This window comes from Perca fluviatilis, chromosome 11 (genome assembly GCF_010015445.1).
Source record: "Perca fluviatilis chromosome 11, GENO_Pfluv_1.0, whole genome shotgun sequence".
Classification (NCBI taxonomy): Eukaryota; Metazoa; Chordata; class Actinopteri; order Perciformes; family Percidae; genus Perca; species Perca fluviatilis.
In genome coordinates this window covers 19,577,907-19,601,933 of record NC_053122.1, presented here as the reverse complement: position 1 = coordinate 19,601,933, position 24,027 = coordinate 19,577,907, and the positions used below count along the sequence as shown (strand labels likewise).

General features: G+C 39.0%; 2 protein-coding genes across 4 annotated transcripts; one reads left to right on the top strand and one right to left on the bottom strand.

The window, feature by feature from the left end:
• The first annotated feature begins 461 nt into the window (after positions 1 to 461).
• tcea1 (transcription elongation factor A (SII), 1) lies at positions 462 to 8,467 on the top strand. 2 transcript variants are annotated; one of them, XM_039816461.1, is made up of 10 exons: positions 462 to 680; positions 1,807 to 1,869; positions 1,946 to 2,051; positions 3,097 to 3,196; positions 3,380 to 3,525; positions 3,645 to 3,701; positions 4,203 to 4,357; positions 5,402 to 5,548; positions 6,803 to 6,874; positions 8,060 to 8,467. In XM_039816461.1, the coding sequence occupies exons 1-10, from the start codon at positions 606 to 608 to the stop codon at positions 8,066 to 8,068; spliced, it is 930 nt and encodes a 309-aa protein (XP_039672395.1). In that variant the 5' UTR covers positions 462 to 605; the 3' UTR covers positions 8,069 to 8,467. The 2 variants fall into 2 exon arrangements, with proteins under 2 accessions (XP_039672395.1, XP_039672394.1); XM_039816460.1 differs by having other exon boundaries at positions 464 to 680; positions 3,377 to 3,525.
• A 902-nt stretch (positions 8,468 to 9,369) lies between these two features.
• Positions 9,370 to 22,817, bottom strand: rgs20 (regulator of G protein signaling 20). 2 transcript variants are annotated; one of them, XM_039816463.1, is made up of 5 exons: positions 22,434 to 22,817; positions 14,334 to 14,500; positions 13,239 to 13,313; positions 12,901 to 13,135; positions 9,370 to 11,996 (listed from the first exon to the last, which is right to left on the bottom strand). In XM_039816463.1, exons 1-5 carry the CDS (start codon positions 22,650 to 22,652, stop codon positions 11,808 to 11,810), a joined length of 885 nt encoding a protein of 294 aa, XP_039672397.1. In that variant the 5' UTR covers positions 22,653 to 22,817; the 3' UTR covers positions 9,370 to 11,807. The 2 variants fall into 2 exon arrangements, with proteins under 2 accessions (XP_039672397.1, XP_039672398.1); XM_039816464.1 differs by lacking the exon at positions 22,434 to 22,817 and adding an exon at positions 16,100 to 16,364.
• Between the last annotated feature and the right edge of the window lie 1,210 nt (positions 22,818 to 24,027).

Genomic DNA, 24,027 nt, shown 5'->3' with positions numbered 1-24,027 from the left:
TGCCTACAAAATAGGTTAAATGATTACTAAAATTGTTGCCATTTAATTTCAATCGAAATTGTTTCAGCTCTAGACACTAACCATTTAAACGTTCCATCTGATTAACTATTAATGTGAAAAAAGGGAAGGCCCAGACATTCATTTGAGAAATTGAAAGGTTTCAAATTCCATTGTTGATCCGAGCAGAGATAAGTGGCACTTTGGCGCCATCTAACGACAGGTAGCGATATTGTCATAATACGGGCTTTGTTTTGGTAGCAAGAGGACGTGTAACAAAAATAATAATAGTAACAATATGTGTGTGCAGAACTCTAGAGGGGCTATAGAGGTATATCTGGGTATTCATAAGATAGTGTCCCGTTGTCTGATAAATGCACTGAGTGGTAAATACAACTTAGTACTGTGACAGCTCCCATCTTAAATTCCGTCTCGATTAACTCCCCCTGAACTCATCATGCATCAACTACTCAGGTCTGCTACACGGCGGTGTGCGGTTCCCGGTCCCTCAAGTAGACGCCGCCGCTTTCCCTTCAGTGTCGTGTTCTTTGTCGCGATTTTTCTTTTCCATTTGCTCCTGATTTTTGGATTTCATCAGATCAGTCAATATGGGCAAAAAGGAGGAAGAGGAGATCATCAGAATTGCAAAGAAGATGGATAAAATGGCGCAGAAGAAAAACGGGGTGAGATGTCTGTGGAGAATGGATGCTTACCTGCCTGCTGCTTAGCCGATCAGGCTGATGTTGATGTGCAGCTAACGTTTGGCGCTAATGGGCTGTTATGTGGTTAGCTGCCGACTTTCCAGCTAATTGATCATCTAGGAAGTTCAGTCGTTGTCAGCACAATTCTGCACCAGTGTGTCATTTCACTAGAGTATTTTCCCCAACCCTGAACTACACGGTTAACCTGGAAAATAAGTTCCACGGCTAGGGCTAGGTGTGACTTACTGGCTAGCTGCAAATAGCTAGCTTGCAAGTCTGTTTATCTGAACGGCTGTTCTATGGGTTGCTACTAGCAGCTAGCAACATAGCAGCTCACTAGCCCTTGTGCCTTGCAGCGCAATAACATGCTGGATTTGGTCATTTTAAGATTAAGTAGCTAGTTAAAAAACTAAATCTGAAATAAAATTATACAACTATCGTTAAGATTTCTGGTGTGCTTGTCTAAGTAGATAGTGCGTTGACTGTTATGGACGAGTTTAGCGTTAACAACTCTTAGCCGCCTAGCTAAGTTACTGTTATTGTACAACATGTGACCTAACGTTAATGGGTCTACAACGATTATCGATTACTGTGCTATAACGTGACTATAATGTCCTCACAATTTCACAGGACCCAAAGTGATATATTTAAATATCATCTTACGTCCAGCCAAGAGTCTAGGACCGAAAGAAGACGTTATTCAATTTACTATAATTGTAAACCAGAAAAGCAGCAAAATACTCACATTTGAGAACCTTGTAACGTTGCAAGCTGATGTTTGTAATTGTTTCCTGAAAAGTCACTCAAACGATGAAACCATTATCAAAACAGTTGCAGTTTAATTTTTCTGTCAGTCGACTAACGTTAGTCACTTGTTTCACTTTCAAACGTTAAATTTAACGTTAAAACGTTAAACGTTCAATTTCCATCCGAAATATATTACTTTTTATACCAAGAAAATCAAGTAGTTGACAATTTTGTTTTCTTACTTACATCTGATGTATTACTGTTAATAAATAGCCCTTAACTTTCGTGGAATAAGCCATCAGAAAACAAGAATTGTGTGAAATCTGACCAGGCTCACTCCATCCTTTTCTCTCTTCTGCAGGCCGGGGCTTTGGACTTATTGAAGGAGCTGCGAAGTATCCCCATGACTCTCGAGCTGCTTCAGGTACCTGGCTCATTTCTTCTTAACCCTCAATGTCAGTGCTCAAAACCTGAAGCACTGACACAATGTCTTTCCACAGTCTACCAGAATTGGGATGTCCGTTAACGCCATCCGCAAACAGAGCACAGACGACGAGGTGACATCCCTAGCCAAGTCCTTGATCAAATCATGGAAGAAGCTTTTAGGTAATTTTTGCTTTTCAACTCTACTCAAACGTGCAAACTTGTTTTGTTATTTGATCTTTTGATGTCCCAAGCTGTTGTGCATGATTCTATTGGAGCCAATCATAGCTTCTTTTTTTTTTAACTGATTGGCTTTATGAAACCCAGGCCAATTTTGATAATTTGCTTAATGTAACACATCACACTCTGAGTACACCAGCTGTCAAACATGTCCTGTTTGAGTTTCTTAAATCACTTCCGTCTATTCTCAACCCACAGTGTTGTGAGTAAGTGAGGTGTTCAGCAGCACAAACAAATGGACAGCAGTTTCAGTGAAGACATCCACACTGATGGCAAGCGTCAGCCAGAGAAGATTTAAGATTTATTTTTTTAAAAGGTTCTGATTTATTGTGTAACATAGGCATACTATCATAAATGATATTGTTCGTATTTGATTTTTCCTGCTGAAATTAAATTTAAAACACATCTCATAAGGGTTTATGGGATGTTTTATTTCTGTAATGTCATGCCCAAGGGTTTACTCTAATATTGTCTATTTACATCATTACCACTAATGTTATTACTACTTCATTGTGTGATTTTACAAATGTGTGACTAAACAGACACATATAGAAGATGATATTTTAGAAAGGTAACGATCTCGCAAAGCTACTACCTCACATGGTGATATATTCCCAAGCCATTAAGGTCGCTTTGCTTCTACTTCAGTGACACAATGTACCTGGTTCCATTCCTACCAAGGACCATTGTTGCATGTCTCTTTCTATGTTTACAGTCTGCCTCAACTACTAACTGATTTTAAAATGCCAAAGAATCAGGCACTCTTGTCCACACACATTTTATGAAGAAACACCATACAACACTGCAAAACATGATAGGGAACCATTAAAGGAAACCTGTGAGGCTGGCTTTTTGTTCTTAATGCGGAGCTATTTAGCTGTCAAGCACATGGAAGTATTGACTCTACTCATTTTAATGTTGGCCTTCTCTTGTGTCACTTTCTTATGGTGTTTTCTTACTTGCTTGATTTCTGCCGCTTGTGCTCCAGATGAGCCTGGTGGTGGAGAGAAACCTTCAGATGAAAAGAGGAAAGAGCCAACAACGCCAGTTTCTCCCTCGCAGGGAAGCCCAGAGGCAAAAGAAGAAAGGTAACAAGAAACACAATAGTATTTCTTTCGACGTTTAGCATTAACGTTTAACATTACTGAGCGTCAACACACATTTTTTGCCATTTGGCTGCAAAAATGAAATGCATTGTATCGACTTTTCATATATTTTTTTGAAATGTTTGCTTCAGCTGAAGTTCTCTTCTCTCATTGCTCCCGTAGCAGCTCCAGCAGTAACTCCAGCAGCAAGAGTGAGCCCGCTGAAGTTTCAACCAACACATTGATCAACACCTTTCCTCGCGCCCCCAGCACCTCCGACTCTATCAGGATCAAGTGCCGAGAGTTGCTGGCCAATGCTCTGCAGGCTGGAGGTAACATTTTCACCATAGCACATATGTTATTGTGGTTGGTTACTATTGGCTTTATTTACATTATTTCTACATTATATTTATGCCCACCCTCTGACATTTTGTCTTTTTTATTTATTCAGATGATTATATTGCTATTGGTGCTGATTGTGATGAACTTGGAGCACAGATCGAGGAAGATATCCTTTTACATTGAATGGAAAATGTGTTTGAAGCAGATGTTTGTGTCTTAAATTACTTTTATAATTGGTTTAGAGATGCCAGTGATATAAATAAGCACATTAGAGCTGTGACTCATCATTTATTAATCTTCTAATCGTAATTTAGTTTTCTTAAATAATTCATTTCATAGTCTATATTATTTCCAAAACTGGTGAAATACCCATTTACAACAATTTCCTGTGCCCAAGGTAATGTCTTTGGACTTTAAATAGTTTGTTTTGTATGACCAACTAAAGTAGTAGAAAACCAAAAAGAAATCCTCACTTGTGAAAACTTAAAAACAGAAAATATTAAGCATTTTAATTAGCAAAACTTTGCTCGTTTTATTTTTAGCTAACCAGTTAATCCACGAAATGTTTCAACACAAATAAACTAAAGGTGCGTAGTTTTAGGCTCTACTTTTTATAATGTAGGATGAAAAATACATTGCCCAATTGTATTCCTTGACCTGCTATCACTTATCTTTCAAGAGTTTAAGAACACAGACATGAAATACAAGAATCGTGTGCGGAGCCGAATCTCGAACTTGAAGGATATGAAGAACCCTAATTTAAGGAGGACTGTGCTATGCGGGAGTGTAACCCCCGAGCGGATGGCTAGGATGACCGCAGAGGTGTGTTGGCTGTTGGTGGCTTAATCTTAAAGATCCTGGAATTGGCACACAGTCAGTAGTATAGTTATTCCAACACAAGTGCAAGTTCTTGGTGTATATATTTTTTATTTTTTTTTATTTTTTTATTTTTATTTATTCACAAATACCACTTGAAACATTACAATAATACAGTTGGGGGGGTACAAGATTAATTGGGTAAAGTGAATGGGTCCCCCAAAGAAGCTAGAAAAGCTTATAGGTGGGGGCCCATGATTCAATAGAAAGTAGTGGAACAAAGTATAGAATACACAATTTCCACAAATGATGATGACTAGATGCACGCGAGAGGCGCTCTAGTACATACATGACATTACATATACATACAATCATACATACATCCCAGTAGTCCATGAAAAAATAGTTTTAAATTAGATATAGGTTAATAAGAAATATTTTTTAGTTGTCTTTAAAGTTGGAGATAAAGGGCAACACCTTGAGGCCATCATCAATCCTGTTCCAAATCTGCGGGCCCCTTACAAACAACACTCATACTTGGGCATTAGCTGCGACATTTTCCTGATATAAGTGGTTTGATTCTCGTTTGGTAGGTGTGCTGGGGGCTGGAGATAGGAACAAGACTACTCAATCTAGAGTTCATCCTGTTGACAATTTGAAACATAAGGCAGGCATTATGGTATTCATTTAGCTCAGTCAGTCTTAGTAACTCAAAACGGTGAAATAGAGGTTTGGTGGGGGAATTTATCTCTGACCAGGAGAGAGCCCGTATGACTTTCTTTTGCAAAGATATAAGTTTTTTAAGATGGCTGGTGAAAGTGTTACACCCTATCACATTGCAATAGTTAAGGTGCGGTTCAAAGAGAGATTTATACAATGTGAGAAGGGCAGACAGCGGAAGAAAGTGTCTGATCTTATAAAACAAGCCAACATACTTGGACAATTTATTTACAAGATAGTCAATATGACTTGTATATCTTGTTACAGCAGTAACAGATATACAGTAATGTACTTAAAGGTATCATAACTGACATTCTTGTGTTTCTGTAGGAAATGGCCAGTGATGAGCTGAAGGAAATGAGAAAGAATTTGACCAAAGAAGCTGTCAGGGACCACCAGATGGCCACCACTGGAGGCACTCAGACCGATCTATTCACCTGTGGCAAGTGCAAGGGGAAGTGCTGCACCTACACACAGGTACAGATTGTCATTTGTGCTTTTTTGTTATACAAGCAATTTGCTGTGACAGGCTACATCCCCTATTCCAGCTGTATGAGGTGCTGCCATTAGGCAGAAGATATAGGGTGCTGTCCTTACAAACCAACCGGGCTCGCAAATCATTTATTCCTACCAGCATTACACTACTGAATAAGTTAGGGAAAATAACTTGATCCTTTCTGTGTGATAATACTGCACTTTGGTATAATATTAAAATATCACTGATGATGTTGCACCTTACTATTGATAGCCCACTGGTGCTAATGATTCTACACTTTACTATTTTATAATGTAGATCTACTTGGTGTTGTGTATTGTTGTTGTGCGGGGGTGAGGGAGGCTTTAGTGGTCCTGTTGTTGTCTGTGGTCTGTGGTCTATCTGATGAGCTATATGGTGCAAGATGAATTTCCGAAAGGATCAATAAATGTCTATCTATATATACTTTATTTGCACTGTGGCAGTAAGAGAAGGATGTTATGGTTGATGGTAAAATTGGTTTAACAACCTTTACATCTCCTTTGGAAAGTATGTGCAAAGTTATAGGTGTGGATTAGAGATTCACTGATAGACCGGCCGGTGACCAGAATTGACCGGTTTTCACGTGCTCGGCCATGACCGGCAACCGGCAGGTCAGTCTGACATATGCCGATTTCATGCCGGTCAATGCTACAATTAACTGACAACATAAGTTATACGAGTTACAGTTCTCAAGGATGCGCGCACATACCGATGCCACAGAACAGTCTCTTTTTCCTTTCTCTCAACTTTTCCGCTGTGTGTCGCGTGTACCCGCTCTTGGTGTGAAGCGCGTGTCCACGCTATTCTCGCACATGTAGGGAACCTCCTGAATTAACCTGCAACATGTCAGGTGTTTGGAAACTCTTCAGAAAAATGAAATCGGAATAGGCTAAAATCGGTATCGGCTGGCCTAACTCAATGAAAATTGGAAATCGGAATCGGCCTAGAAAGTTGTAATCAGTGCATCTCTAGTGTGGATATAATTCATTTCAGCACTCTTGTAGACATCACGATTTAGCTCCTCTGTTGAAAAAGTTGATATAAATGAATTCCGTGGTGCATTGTAATATTGATGTGACTGCATGCTCATCAGGTAACCTAAGTACAAATTGGTGACTTGTGATTTTTCCATGATTTAGAGTTTTTCACAGCAGTCCTGCTTGTTCAGTACGATATTGTAATGAATGGTTTGTGCATGTTTTTGTCATTCCCAGGTTCAAACTCGCAGTGCTGATGAGCCAATGACCACGTTTGTCTTCTGCAATGAATGTGGAAATAGATGGAAGGTATGTTGGTTAAAGTGGGCTTCGTTGACTCTGTCCTGGAACGAGTCAGTTAACTGTGCATCAAGTCTTTGTATTTTATCGTTCAAGTTGTATATGCAAGCATCAATATTTTTTGCAGATGTGTTGGTTCCAAAAGACTTTAGGCCAATTTGGTCCTTGTCCACTCTCCATACCTCCACACCTTATAAATTAAAGCTGAAACGATTAGTTAAGATAATTAGTTAGATTCATCAATTAGTCAATCAGCAGAATATCTGCAACAAAACTGATAATTGATTTACCTTTTTTTTTTTTTTCATTTGTCAAGCAAAAATCAAAACATTCTCTTTTTCTGGTCAGTGTTGCCAACTCTTTTCCATTGAAAGTAGCTAGCACTAACTCCAAAGGTCGCTAAAAGTCGCCAGAAGACGTCAAGCGCTCATTTGCATATTAGTGGCGTCATTGTGTGTCATTTGCGTAAAGCTTAGTGGCTGTGTCGGCTGACTGCCTGCTGCTTACTGTGCGAGGGGAGAGGAAGAGAGAGAGCCCGTGGGGTTTTCAGAAGAGCCATGGCCTGTGATTACTCTGAGCAGCATGTATGGGAATGAACTACAATATAATATATCTCACTTTACCCATGATGATCTGAAGTCGCTAAATTTGTCACTAGTCGCTTTTTAGAAATAAAGTTGCTTAGAAGGTCTGAAAAGTCACTAAATTTGGCGAGAAAGTTGCCAGGTTGGCAACACTGATTCTGGGGTTTAAAATCTGAAGATTTGCTGCCTTTGATTGTTTTATATTATTGTAAATTGAATATCTTTAGGACTGTTGGTCAGTCCTTTGTTTTTGTTTTTTTACATTTAATAGAACAAACCTTTTTTTTATTGAATAATTTATTTTTTAAATGTTGATATTAATAGAGGTTGACATAATGCATCTATCAAGGGTAAATAATGTGCTTTTTGAATTAATTTACACCATAAATGTAACCAATGCAATATCATTAGGAACCCCTAGTAATGTTTGAGAAGGCAAACAAATAAAGAAAAGAAATTACAGCCTACATAGGACTGGGTCAGATAAATGTCAGTGTTTGTTGACAGAATTTGATTCCCAGCTATTTTTTTATTCATTATATTTATAATCATCAGTGTTCATCGTTAATATTCCAGTATCTGGGTATTAATTTGTGTTTTTGTGTCCTAGTTTTGCTGAAGCTACACGGAACTTCGACAAGTAGCAACATTTCTGGACCAGGTTGTGTCTCTCTGCAACAGACTGGAGCTTTGTATTTTGTTGTACATAGTACACAACATGCCATACAAAGATGCCACAGGTTACCGTTTGAATAAATATCCTGTTCATAGATTGAGCTTATTGTCAGTCCCCCAATGCCCTCCCCCCAAATCTTTTACTATTGTTATTAGTTGTTTTGTCACTGTCAGATATATGCGATCAATCTTGTCTCATTCTCTTTTATCTGCATTTTTTATATGTAGTTTTAACACTTTGGACAATGTTGATTTGCTTTTCCCTTACAACATTGCATTGTTTTATTTAATTTCCCAAATAAAAGTGTAATCCATTTGATTAAAAATAAGTGTTTTTCATTAGTCTTCGGTCTCCTCTGGTTACTGTGTGTGAATCTTGAGCATTATACTGATGTGTGTGTGTGTGTGTGTGTGTGTGTGTGTGTGTGTGTGTGTGTGTGTGTGTGTGTGTGTGTGTGTGTGTGTGTGTGTGTGTGTGTGTGTGTGTGTGTGTGTGTGTGTGTGTGTGTGTGTGTGTGTGTGTGTGTGTGTGTGTGTGTGTGTGTGTGTGTGTGTGTGTGTGTGTGTGGGGGGGGGGGGGGGTGTGTGTGTGTGTGTGTGTTTTATTGGTGGAATATTCACATCAAAGTGAATGCTGATGTATGCATATTAATCTCTCTACGGACAGGATAATGTCGTTGGCAGAACCAGGGAAGACACAATTGTTTCCCTTTCCTCTAGTTTGTCTTTTTTTTTTTAATTGCCAGGTGCAACCACTCATGTTGACAAGCAGTTGTGCTGCCTCCACAAACTGAACCCAGACCAGTCAGTCACACAAGAGTAAGTCAGTTTAATCTTATAATTTGAGGAATGCTTTTCTGGCTGGAATGTCTTCCACTAATACAATATTAAGCTGTGTGCAACATGTTTTTTTTATATTTTTATTCAGCGTTATAGGCAATTCTCATAAAATAAAAAGTCATGAATTATCATTTAATGAGTGTCCTGTGTCTCCAGAACCCCAAACTGAACCGAGTTAGGTAGATATTATTTAATAACTACTATAATAAGAATACATATATATGCTCAAGTGTCCAAAGTATGTTTCACTGTACTTCTTGTGTATAGTTTAATAATGGCACTTAGCTTCTGAAGTGACTTGACTCAGAACAGTATTTTAGATGTATTGTTTTTTTCCCCCCAGGAAAGTATTAGTACTAGATGGTTGTGGCATGTGGTTTTGTGATCAAATAATTCCAAAGTCAGTAAAATGATTGTGCTTTATTTTATCTCAATCAAAATGCCCACAAGTCATTATTTTCTTGGAGAGTAGCAGAAAAAAACCTAAACCATATACTGTAAACATTCACATTATTATTTTTTTTTTTTTAAATCTATTCTTCAGTAAACTCAGCGCAAAATAACACATTTCATATAGTAAACAGAAGAAGAAAGAACCAAGTATAGGCATCACTCCAAACCATTGGCTTAGATTGTGTTTTGAGGTTGATCTGCGTGGTGTATCCATCAGCTCAAATTGCACATAGTAAGTTAAAGTTAACTCTAAGACAAGTAGAAGTGCCACAATGAAGCACACAGGTTGGCAAGACGTTCAGACCAAACAGCCCTATCCAATGATCTTGTCTTGAGCAAATAAAAATGTGTTGCCATCACGCTCCGCCATACTGTTTGGTAGCGCTACCAAAACGGACCGATGTAGTCATGACTAAGAAATCAAGACAAAACACATGCGATAATTTGGCCAAGGAGAGGGACAATTTCCAGTAAACTGGCCTCGTGCTCCAGTAACCACCCTTATGGCAAGACATCTGTTGCCCATGAGAAAGATGTCATAAAATTGAATGTGAAGGCACTTCCCCATGTGAGGATCTTGTCTTTGAGTGACATGTTTGTGAGGCAACAAAGTAATTCAACTAAAACTATCAGAATATATAAAAGTTTTTAATACTTGGCAACTCCAATTTTAGTCAATGGAAACGCTCTCGTCAAAGGTATAAACACAGTTTACATGGTAGCTTTGGTGCTGCTTTTGACCTGGCCGGACCCCAGCATCAATTTCAATCAGAAGTCAATTTCATATTGCAGGTAAGATTTAAGTCAAAATCTCGCAAAGTTCAATGACACTTTATTTTATGAGTAATAATATCCTTATCTGCTTTCGTTAGATAAGAAAATCAATTCCACTTTAATTACTCTATGATAAATATAAAGCTACAGCCAGCAGACAGTTAGCTTAGCTTAGCATAAAGACTAGAAACGGGGAAACGGCTAGCTAGGATAAAACAAATGAGATATCGTGTTAATTATCGAGCTTTAGAGCTGCTGATAGGTAGATGTTGTTACCTTTATACAGAGGCAGACTAGCTGTTTCCCCGTTTTAAGTCTTTGTGCTAAGCTAACCAGCCTCTGGCTGTAGCTTTACATTTAGTGAACAGATATGAGAAAGGTATAAATCCTCCCATCTAACTCTAGCAAGCGAATAAGCATCTTTCCCAAAATGTCGTCCTCTTCCTTAAAGTTTTCAATCATGCATGTATAATGAATTAATATTTACTTGGGTTTAAAGGTGGCATTTCTTTCAAGGAAATTCTTATTTCCACCCAAAATCAGTAGCAAATTACTTTCGAAACTCCAGAAATTATTAGGAAATTACGGACCCATAAAATAAACCCATATTTCTACATTTTCTAACAGTGACTTAACAGTATAGTTTATTCCACCATAGGAATATCATTTGTACTTGATGTTTTTTTCTGTATTGGCAATAGATATTACAAAAATACTTTATGTGGTAAATTGAATAACTTAGGTTCTTATGTCCCACTGGTAAACTATATTAAACCTATGAGGTGTGCATTGAGTAACACTTGAATAAAATAAAGCTGTCTTGAATAGGTAATCTTCTGTGGTTAAGATTTAGTAAAGAAAGTTCAAATACCCTTCCATCATTGACTTCAGTTGCTTATGGAAACAAACTGCACACCGTGACAAGAGATACCGTCACTTTCTGTTACTTCACTGATAACCACACTTACAGCAGTTTCACTCACGCACAGTTTCTACACTAACTGGAGTTGCCAAGTCACGGTCAAAGGTACCAAAGTGTGAGGCTAGGTAACAAAACAGGGTGAAACCAAGGTAAAATCATACAATACCCCACAAAGCTGCCTGCAAGTAGAGCTAACACGTAGCCTTTGACTTGAGCTTTGATTTTCATACGCAGTAAATAGAACCAGGCGTTTTTTCTACATAAAATACCCACAATTCAATTTTTACTATTTACAAACTCATAAATATATATAGTCTACAGTAGGAATCATTTCCCCCCCAAACAATCATACAAAAAACAACAGACCATAAAAAACTGAACACAAATAAAATAGATTATTTCTATCAAAAGAAAAAAAAACGGAAACAAAATGTATTCATATTCCTTTGGAGTGTTTTGCTATGTTGATCTGTAGCAGTACTTGTGATGTCGAGCCCTCGGGAGATTTTGAGACCTGAGTGTCTTCAGTCAGGTGCAGATCACGATAGCGCTGAGATCCCTGGGAGGGGCTGGGCCAGAGGCCCGGTTCATGTAATCCTACACTGAACATATAAAGAAAAGTTAAAAAAAGGGAATAAGGATGGGGAGGGAGGGGGGGGGATAAAGAGAGTTAAAATATCAGGTCATCACCACCCTACGATTCAGGGGACTGCTCTGACAGAGTATTGAGCAGGTTTTTGTAGGCTGCGGAGTTCATGTAGCGGGGATACGAGTCTCTTTGCATTAGCGTGTAGATCTGCAGCTGGGCATCTTCAAATGTGTGCAAGTTGGGTTCCTGCATGTTCCTGTTGATCGTCTCACGCACACGGGAGTCAAGGCTCACCTGGGAGTCAAGAACAGGGTTAAAATTAAAAAATTGATACCATTCTCATGTGCGTACTGTAAAGATGATGCTACAGTCGGTTAGCTTAGCTTAGCACAGAGACTGTAAATGGAGGAAGCGGCTAGCCTGGCTCTGTCTGAAAGTAACACAATCCACCTACCAGAACGTCCAAAGCTCATTCATTAACAACTTATATTTCATTTGTTTAATCCAATTAAAAACTAATGTGTAAAAACAACAATTTGCTGCTTTACAGTATGTGCTGAATTTCTTGGCAAGAACATGTGACTTCCAGTAGTTTCCGCTGGTTGCCTGACAACTGCTCAGAGCCCAGAAATAGTCCAACATACAGTATACCTAGCATAGCATAGCATACACTTCAGTTTTTGTACGAATTAAGATATAACGTGTTAAACCGACATTATACTATGCGTGAGGGTCTGTAAAACAGAAATGTCATCATCAGAGGGTATAAGCGTAGGCTTTGTGCAGACCTCCACGCAGCCACTCCACTACAAGTGGTAGTGCAGCAATTTACTGTGCATGTGTGGAACGCGTCCTCCAAGCATATAGTACAGTATAATCAGACCTTCTATGCGCCCATAGTTTCTGCAGCTGTCCGTGTACGCGTCCCTTCTGGAATATAATCAATCCCTTAGTAAGCTTTGAGGTGCTAGTTGATGGATTTTGTTACCTTTGGACAGAGCCAGACTAGCTGTTTCCCTCTGTTTCCAGTCTTTATGCTAAGCTAACCAACTGTACATTCAGTGGTATCAATCTTCAAAATGTTCCTAAAATTTCAAACTACGGTACAGGGAGCATGAGATTCGTCAGATGTGATGAAGTTTCACCCTTGAATGTAAAACCTTTTTTAATAACACAGGGAAATTAAGAGCTGCCAGACCTCTTTAGGCGAGAGAATGGAGATGTAGTCCTCATAGATGACCCGAGCCCTCTCCTCTACCGCACTCTTATTGGGGTCTTTGCTGAACTCCTCACAGGCTAACCAGAAGAGCATGTTCTCCTCGCTGAACTCGGTGCGAAGAAACTGTCGGAAGGAGTTCCTCCCCGCTGGGCAACACATTAGCTTGTCAAACGACTGCCCCCACAAGCGCACGTCCTCCAGCGTGGGCTTCGGGCTGCAGAGAGTGTGGACAACATGGGGCTGAGTGATTTTACCATTTTTACTTCCACAAATATGTTTAGTAGATATGGTATTTATGTGCGGTGAAATCAGCTGACCAGTCTTCACAGTCTGCAGTCCCTTCCTTGACGTCATAAGAAGCCTTTCGGTTCCTTTCATCACGGTCTTCATTCCTAATAGTGAGACAGACAAATTGATGATGAACTGCCCATCATAATTTTTCTGAAGGACTTATTTATTAATGTGTTATATATTAATCATCTTACTGTACATATCTAGCATTTATATAACAGTGTAACCACGGTTGGGAGGGTTACTTTACAAATGTATTCAGATACAATGACTTATTACCTGTTAAAAAATGTAGTCAGTAACCTAATCCAAGTATCACGATATTTAAGTAACGCAACTTATTTACTTTCCATTACTTTTGAATTACCTTCAAACCAAATATGCAAATAAAGACAAGAGAAAAGAAATACAGTATCAATAAGATTACAGACATTACATTCACATAAAATCACCTCTGTAAATAGAATAATTAATATTTATCCTAGCAGTCTTTGTTATTCTTTGCCATGCATTCTCACCTGTAGAGATGAGAGTTCCAGACTATCAAATATTAATATTTGCTGGCTTTTAGCTTTCTTTGATAGTAAACTAAATATCCATGGGAGTTAGACAATTGGTCGGATAAAACCAGCAGGACGTCACCTTGGGTCTGGGAAATTGTGATGGACATCTTTCACAATTTTCTAACATTTTACAGACTAAATGATAAGTCAATTAACTGAAAAAATAATCTGCAGATTATTCAATAATGAATATGCTCATTATATATAGATATAGCAGATAGATATAATAAAATACTTGATAATATTTATAAAAGCTATATGTTTGCTTAAATTTGTTTAGCTTATTATCTTTGTTTAGTTGTACGTCTGAATCTGTGTTGTCTTACAAAATATGTCAAGAACTCACGTTCTCAACTAACTGATGTTTAGGTTTAAAATATAATAAGGCTGCTGCAGGACAAGTGTCAACAGATCACAAGCAAAAAACATCAAAACACAAAAGACACAAGCCAGGGTCTGCTGCTGAGAAAACAGTAGCTCAGGCTGTGCTGTCCTGCGTGCAGTAATGTCAGCCATGCTGCGCCACAACGAGCGAGCTCTCGGGTGGGGAAGACCTACCAGGAACAGCTACAGCAGCAGCACCAGCAGAAGCAACATGCATTTGAGCCCCGTGGGTTGGCCTGGACCGGCTGGCCCTGCTGGGCCGGTGCAGTTCCCCCCGCTGCCGACTCCTGCTGCACCGACATCTGCCTCTTTCGCATCTCCATCCGCTCTGATCCCATGGGCTATAGACAGTGGAGAGGCACTGAGTTTAGTGTTTTAGATGTCAGGAATAGTGAGATTTTATCCTGGGTTAAGACAATCTCTTGATCGCAATGGATTTGTATAATACAAATCAGTGCCTGTGCAATACAAATGGTAATGACAGAGCTGGGTGTACTGTAATAAGACTAAAGACCAGTGTGAAATCCTGAGTGCATCCATTTTACCAGCCCTTTGATCACTTTTACCAAATTAATTAGATTTATTAAATTTACAACTCACCAGTTGTAAATTTATTTGTTATGTGTGCAGGAAGTGAACTGCTGCTGATGTTTTCTGACTGGAGCATGTGCTGGCATGCCCAGAGGTCACACTGCAGGAATGCTGTTTGCTCTATTAAGGGGGGAAAGTATGGAAGAATAATTTGCTGATTTTGTTTTTTCCTGCTGCCAAATATGTACCCACTAAGCACATTTCAGTCTCTTTAATCTCAAACTGGCTGTATGTTACCTTATCCACTCCAACTACATGTGTAAAAGGGATGGATTGTTGACCATTGGCTCAATGGTTATAATCCAAAATTTGAAACATCCCATTTGTGAAAGCCTGAATGTAAAAGCAGTGCATTAAAGGATTTGCCGCGCTCAATGGGCCCAAGTGGAGCAATACATTAAATACACATAATAATAATGTAAATATTTGTAATTTTTGTTGTTGAATTTTTACTTCACTTTGTGTGCACTTCAGGTTACATTTATCATGTCCATGGGAAATGACTGTTATACTTGTGATCAACAGAATCCCCAGTTTGTAGGCCTATAGATACAGACAGACTATGCTTCCAGAATGACTTCTTGTCTGATTTTAACAAGTGTGTCATCGCCAGGTCAGACGCTGCCAAATCCTGTCAGATCATTTATGTAACACAGCTGTCGCTTGCAACACACGGCATCAAACAGCTACTATCTGACACAAGAAACGATGCTATAAAAAAAATGTCAGGAGATTTGGTACATGGGAGGGGGGGCCGAAAGCGCAGCTTGCAAATCTATAGCCACAGCATTGCTCTATCACAGACACTGTAAGTGAATAGAATACCATTTGGTCATTTCTAAGATGGATCCGCGCGCGGTTTTACTCAGATGCAGAGCAGGCTTCAGCTGCAGATTTCGTGCGTCTTGCCGAATGGCATATTTTACGCGTTAGATGTCGGGTACTTCAAACACGCTATGGTTTGACTATAGACGATGAAATGCGGGGTGGAGGTTCTCGTATTCATTCAAAGGATAAATCATGATAACGCCAAATAAACCTCTGTTTCCTTCAACATTACCGTAGCAGAAATGTGATCGACACTGGGATGTAATGGTTCCTGAACTATTTTAACAGAAATAAACCATTGCATTAGCAACTCGCACAACACATCAATGGAAAGTGCCACCATCAAGAACCGTAAAGCTTCTTCGCCCTGGACAGCCACGGAAAAGACACTGCCGATCTGTTAAAAAGCCCACTGTAAAGCAAGATAGTGACATGCCATTTAAAACACCGGGAAACGGCCTCAAATGCTCCGCTCACGAAATGTCCGTGCAATGATACATCGATTTGCTACCAATACTTACAAATTCACCATGTATGCACAGCGAGAAGAGGTAATTCTTTGCCTTGATTACATCCGATGGCACATAAGGCTTTTTTCTCCCCCGACTGGATGCTTCAATTCAGTACGCATGCGTCTTCTCTCCAGCTCGTAGTAGCCCAGTAAAGAGCGTAAACCCCGACAGTATGGCACAGATTTTTATAGTGCAGGTACTTTACCCTGCCTTGTATGCGAGAGACTATAATAAGACTATTCATCCAACGGAGGCTTCATGCCGGCTTGTAATAAAAAAGAGGGACTAAAATGAAGCCTACAAACGCACCAGGCATAAAAAAACACCCCAAAACTTAACTTATAGTTACATTACAGCTATTTACTAAACCCAAAACATCCAATAATATTACCAAAAAAGCCATAATTTCGTTGGCATATGCTCCGTGAGCTTTTGCCTGAAGTCGCTGTCTATGGTGCTGAAACAGCCGGAAGCTGATAGACTGCAGCACTTCTTTTCAATTAACCTCTCTGAAGGATCGCATGACAGCATTTTTTTTTTTACATTACAATACGTTACATTCTTGACTGATTCATCCAACCAAACAGCACCATTTTGTCACATGTACGCTCACATACTGCATACACAAACCCACACTCCTTTTGTATACACACAACCTTTATGTCAATGCATACACAGTCATGCATAATACATACACACAGACACAAGCATATACACATGCATTTTTTTTTTTATCAGTTGTTTTTATCCTGAATCTGTGTTGTGTTAACCTGAATTGAATTGACTGAATTTGCATCTGTTACATTGCTTCTCCCTATGCAACAATGTTTATCTGTATTGTCCTTTATTAATTGATTAAATCATGGATCGCTTTCTCCCAGGAATGTTATACACAGTACTTTGCATTTTAAAGATGATTGCCAGGCTCCTGTGTGGCTTGTAATCTACAGTACAGGCCTGCAACCAATAATGATAGAAGACAACACTGCCATCTGAAGGTAGCTAGAACTGCAGCACTGACATGATGTTCTCCATGCACATGATAGTAAAGCACTGACTGACTCATCGAGCTTTGATCGTCATGTGAATTTGTGAAAGGCACGGCTATGTTTGCAAGATATGATCTCTTGAATATGATCCCTAATATTTTACATGCTTGTATGAATATTATACTGTGGCTGTTCAATTTCTATTTGATGCAAAATCATGCTAGAGGTAGTGGGCCGTCTTTCAATGCAATCTGCTATAAGCCTTTATTAATATTAACTTTGCTTTTAGGTGCCCATCATATTTTGCTTTGTACAAACACCAGAGGGCACTCTGCCTATTCTTCAAACGTGTCATACAACATATTGTATTTCATCTAATTTTGTACTTAATTTGAACCATCACATTTGTGTTGTCTGGGTCGCATTATAAGTCAAGATGTTCTTTGATGCCATGGAAATTAACGTCGCCCATCCCACATCGTATTAAGAAGTGCTGCAAAATGTGAGCGCCTGTAATACAAAACTGAGTGTTCTTACAGTGTCCGCACAGACCTGGTACTGCCCTATTATGCTGCCCATTGAACCACTTAAATATTAGGCATTCATCTGTTCTGTTATCTTGTTAAAAATAAGGGGAAAGAAGAGTAGTTTTTTTCTGTCCAGTTTAATTACTGTGCTGAACTGGGGTGGGCCCTGATCATCCACACATCTTTTTTCCCCTCTAGAGATAGAACATGTGACTTTCTCCACAACACTTCATTTAACACCTTCCCCTGTGTTCATGTTATGCAACACAAACCCACAAATAGCCCTGAAAGATTGATACATACACGCAAGCAACGAATGATACTTCATGCTGTTGTGATTTTGACGACTTTTCCCTCTGAGGGCACAATGCCAAGTAAAGGAGGGAGTCTGAACACACAAGGTCACAAGGAAGAGTGGGATGTCAGAGCTGGGGGACAGGATAAATAAAGTATTTTCAGTGTGTGAGTAAGGGGATTCAAATCATTGTGAAGCTTTGAAATTGTAAGGAAGATACAATTAACTGTAGATTCGATCACTGGAACTCAACATGCAGAGAGGCACTGCTCGAGAAGAAGTGTGGTTACCAACTTCAAGAGATCATGCACGGCATCTGTGAGCATGCTAAAGGTGAAAATGAGTCGTCCAGTCACAGCAACAAAGATGGCAACAGAATACATAATTTCTCTCCATTTCATTTTTGTTTCCTGCTGACATTATTCCTCTAATGAATTTCCCCCAGGTGTGTTTATCAAGTGGCTCTTTGCACTGTAAATGTCAGGCTCAATTTAATAAAACACAATCAGTGTCTTAATCCTTGTAACCAAGTTACACAGTCATCTGTTCTTTTGTTTTTTTCTAACTCTAAGCACTACATCTCCATGCAAACTGATTGTCCAAATTACCACCCTCAGTTTGGGGTAAACACAATTCTATTGGGCTCATTTAAGGACATTTTAGAGCGTTGCAGGAGAAAATTTTTTGTAACTTTGCACACACAGTATCTTGCTGTGATTCTTTCTGACCTTTTTCTTGAAAGTCATCATTATAAATGTTGCAGGAAGTGATTGTTATTGTAATGCTATTTGATATAACATGTATTTCTTTATTGGCCCTCAAGAGGAAATTCAGTTTGCAGCCAGAGAATGAAACAAATACACTAAAGGAATAGTTTGTATTTCTTTTAAGTTGGGTTGTATGAGGTACTTATCCATAGTCAGTGTATTACCTACAGTAGATGGCGGTCGGCAAGCCCCCACGCATGGAAGCTATGCAATGTACCGCTGTGGACGGGGACAGCAGCTAAACATATTTTAGCCAACAACAAAAAAAGGCAGACATAAAAAAATCTGTTTCAGTGTACGCTATATTTAGAATGTTTTCACTGCTTTACTATCAGACAACGCTTTTGACTGGGAACTGAAGTCACCGTTTTATCTTTCTATGCTCTCTCCACATCCACAAACTCCTTTGACAAAAACAATAATTTTACCTCGCAGAACACAGGAGTTGCTGGTCTACCGTTGCCTCGAATGGTTCATTTTTTGTGTTATTGTGTGAATTTGGTGAATCCGAACTATCCCTTTAAACACAAATGACAACACCCACCGACAAATACTTAATGGATTTACAATAGTGCAAATAGCTGAGTCCAAAATGCCATCACTGATCTCTCTCCTGATTCAAGATAGTATTACTCATACAACATATGAGGTGTAGGGTGGCTTGAGGATGTGCTTAAAAGAATACTAATTAGAATCATATCATATCCCCTTGTATAATTTCAATTATCTGACCGCACTGATAATACAGCCCTTTACTTGAAATATCAAGGAGCACTTGAGAGCTTCAAAAGTCACTAAGTGGAGGGAAACCACTCTTTGCTCTACTAACAAGGACTCTGAAATTAAAGTTAAGAGGGATGGTGTTTATCAGGACATGCTATTTATCATTTATGTGATTGTTTGGACTTTATAATAACAAATGAACTGCATCATAAAGGTTATAAAACTACAACTGGAACATAATTAAGCAATGGCTTGTGAATGGGTGCCATTTACTGCACAGATCACTTTCATTACTGCTATGAAACGCTATATAAATATAAATCTTTACAAAGATAAAGTACGGATACATGTATATCTATGGTATGACACAATAGGCCTAATAGGGCTAGTAGGTACATTTGTGAACTGACTGCATGGCCAATCACATTATCACTTCAAAGAAAACTGATGAGCACTTTTTGTAACATTGTGTATATTCTTTATGTCTGGTAATCAATAAAATATGTGATTTAGTGTAAACAACCAGGATCCCTGAAACCAACTGAGATACACTGAATGCAGACATCATAAAGGTTATTAATTACACCTGTGCTTTTCCGTGACAAGCCAAAATGTCTGCTGTAAAAAAGGTCTGTTGCAATGTCCCTGGTTTGAGTCTGGCTGAGGACAATGGACTTTTTTCACAGCAGACATTTTGACTTGTCCTAGTAGATTCAGATTCAGATAACTTTATTAGTCCCCAAAGGGGCAATTCAGTTTTACAGCCAACCCATCCATTAAGGGTTAAACTAATTTAAAAAGTGCATAAAAAAGTGCATTAGCACGCAATCTATATAATGTAATGTTATAAAATAATAAATTAAAATAAACAATAGACAATAAATAGTAATGCAGCAGTCATACATCCCCCTGTATACAGAAGCTTCTCTCTCTCTCTCTCCCGTAACATCCACACGTTTACACATGACCCAATCATTACACCCACCCACCCACACACACACGCCCACCCACCCACCCACCCACACACACACACACACACACACACACACACACACACCTGCCAGTGACGGAACAGAGCAGCGGAGTGCAATAACAAGTTTTGTTATAGTTATGTGTTTTCATTTAACAGTCTTGTATGTTGTTCATTTAACAGTCTTATAGCAGAGGGAATGAATGAGTTGGCATAGCGGTTAGTTTTCCGTATTGGCACATAGTACTGCCGACCTGACTGCAAAGCACAGCTGAAATTGATAACCTTAACAATGGCTCAATTCCATCAAGTGTCCCAGTAAGTTGTTTCAGTGAGTCAGCATGCACAATACCAGGGCCTCTCCTAAGTGGAATGCAGCCATCATTAATGGTTTTGAATACACCTGTGCTTTTCCTACTAGGACAGTTCAACATGTCTGCCGTGAAAAAGGTCTATAGTTGCACAACACTGTCCCTTTTCCTGTAGCTCTATATTGTGTACTATCTAATAAGGGCTAAAATACTTAAATGAAATAAAATAAAATGGGTAATAAAATGAAGATGGGTGCATATGACTCAACACATGACTGCCAAACCCTCTGTTGCTAACACTACCATACAGGTTTTGATCATCACCCTAAATGTGTGGCATGGAGATGTCATAGCAGGAAAAGCACAGGTGTAGATAATAATAATAACGATGGCCAGTGTGTATGCTGTCTCACTGGAATAGCTTACTGGGACATTTAATGGAACTGACCAGCGTTAATGTTATTAATTACACCTGTGCTTTTTCTGCCATGATGAGTCAAAATGTCTGCTGTGGAAAATGTCTATGTGAGTTTAAACCTCAAATTGATTAACAAATGTTTTTCAGCGATAAAAGAAAGGATACAGTAAGACAGTCTGAATTGAAGGTCTTGATATCAACATCCACAAGTGTATGTTTTTTTTTTTCCAGTTAAAGGGAAACTTCACTGATTTTACACATCAATCTGTTTACAGGTCTTGGGGAGTACTGCTGTATGTGAAAATAAATTGCATAAAGCCTTTTGTGGCTCCAGAGAGAGCTGCGTAAAATCTGATAAATCACTTGTCACAAGTGATGTCATAGTCATAGTCACGATGAACAGTATTTTGACTGTAATTTAACAAGTTCCAGTTCTGCTCTCAGATATGTGGCCAATAAACACATTTGTGTAATGTGTATGTAATGCTCTAAACTGACTCCTCTGTTCTCCTGTCCTCCCACTCAATTCTGGGAGCAGCTCCTGTGGCTCTCTTACAATCCCTTCCCCTCTGTAAATATAAACATAGTTCTCCTTACTACAGATAGCTAGCGGAAATCTTTATCTATCCATTTACCAAGCAAAATCACATTTTCAAATTATTGTTAGAAAACGACTGAATGTATTCACAACTCCCTAACTAATGCATTTTGTGTATACGTGAGTGTGTGTGTGTGTGTGTGTGTGTGTGTGTGTGTGTGTGTGTGTGTGTGTGTGTGTGTGTGTGTGTGTGTGTGCACACAACTTAATTTAGATTTCCAATGACCGGTGTCACACTATTTCAAGACACACTATCTTCTTTTAATCTTCTTAGGCCTCGTTTAGACAGGAAGTACTTGCCTAAATAGAATTTTGGCATGAAGCTAATCTAAGACAAGAGCAATCTAGTTACAATAACAACAACAAACAAACAACAGTATGAAGGATGTTTAATTTACTGCAGGTGATTAATAATAAGAAACATATCATTTGATAGATGTGTGGAGATATAGTGCTACTCTGGACCTCACAAGTTTATGAGGCTCTCAAAATTAATAATTTTGCCAAATACTTTCAGCGACTGACTGATGTTATTTTGTAATTTGTGGCTGCTTATTAGTTTCTGAAATATGTCCTCAAAGAGCAAAAGAAAATCAACTGTAATTTTACTTGTTGACTTTTTACTGTATTTTCTCCATGAAAATTAGCTCCAAAGTAATAATCAGTGGTAGGTTTATGATAATGAGGCTATTATCCAAAAAAGTAATGCCTATTGGGAGGTGGGGGAACTACAACATGCTCATACCTCAAGGCACACCATCTCCTGTTCCTCTGCGACCGGGTCATTGTAGTTCACTGAGTATCCCACACTATGCCGGCAAGCCCGGACCATTCCCCGTAGCCGCTGCCACATCAGGGCCCTGGTGCGTCTGATCCCCCACAGAGCAGACGTGGGCCTGATCTCCCACTGCCTTACCGCTCTAACACATGGCATGCTCCAACCATGAGACCTCATTCGCCACATGAGGCTCGAGTCTTTTTGAGATCACAAGAAATCCACACTGCTTGCTTCTTTCCTCTATGTTTTCCCCACGTCTGTTCTGAAGCACATTGTGACAGAGAGAGTGTGTGTGTGTGTGTGGGGGGGGGGGGTATCAGTGACACTGACGAAGAGGAGAGTGTTTACAAAGGAGAGGACAGAAGGGGATTAGGAAAATGTCCCCACTGGATGCAATCCTGAATCCTCTATGCTTTACGTCTCACCAGCTTAGGCCAGATTAAGCCAGGAGGTTTTAGTGTCTGAGAGAGATGGACAGAGAGGAAGACAAGTGACAAACGTGGATTCATTTGTGATTGTATATGCTTCTTGGTGAACTACCATGTAATAGAATGGATTAAAAGACATTGATCAATGGGCTATAGAGGAAACATTTGGCCGCAATGTACATGCAGGGCTATCAATATAAATATACACTCTGTGGTGCCATGTGTGTTTTACTGAGGAGGCTGTGTTTTATGGTTGTGTCACTTATTACAGACTTACAAGGATAAACACTGATCAAAGCTTTTTGGTGTGAGCAATCAACTGACTTCAGCTCTCTGTCATGCTCACAAAGCCACAAAGTTGATTGTCTGGAGTCACGTGTTGGAAATCTTATTTTCTCACCACATCAGGATGTTGCATGTTGTCTGACGGACAGAAATTCACAGTATTAATTGTGTCTGCTCTGCTGCTTCTCTTTCCCATGTTTGTTTTCATTTTAAGGGATATTTGCAGTCATGTTCGTGCTTTGGCGGCACTGGCACACAGCCAGCCCCTTTGGTTGTATCAATTTCATCACTGCAGCAGCCCCCACATTTCTCCTATTTGGGGTTTTTGGGCAAAGCCTAATTATTAAAAAAACAAGGGTGTAGTTTCTGAATGATTCACACAGACTTCCACATGGTAATTTAAACCTAAAAACTGGTTCTAGAAATTCCAGAAATATATTGATATGAAAGTAATTAGACTCAAATGCTCAGTTTCTACATGAACTTTAACTAGAGCCACAAACTATAGTGTGACTGATCCTTTTCAGTCTGAACTCCTCAGCTTTGAAACTCTCTGCCTGAACATCTCAGGCAAACCATATCAGTAGCAAGTTACAACTTTTAAATAACTTCTTTAAACTTATTTTTACACTGTAAAATATTACAGACCCATTTAGTTATGTCCACTTATTTCTTATTTTTAACTGAACAAGCTTATACAAGTTGTGGATTTTGAACTCAACTTTATGAGTTTTTGAAAGTCAAACTTGCATTTATTCATTGGGTTGACTATTTAAAAAAAATGTATGTGTTGATTGAACTTGGGTATGTAAGTTAAGTTATCAGTTGAAAAAAAACCATGTGTGTGT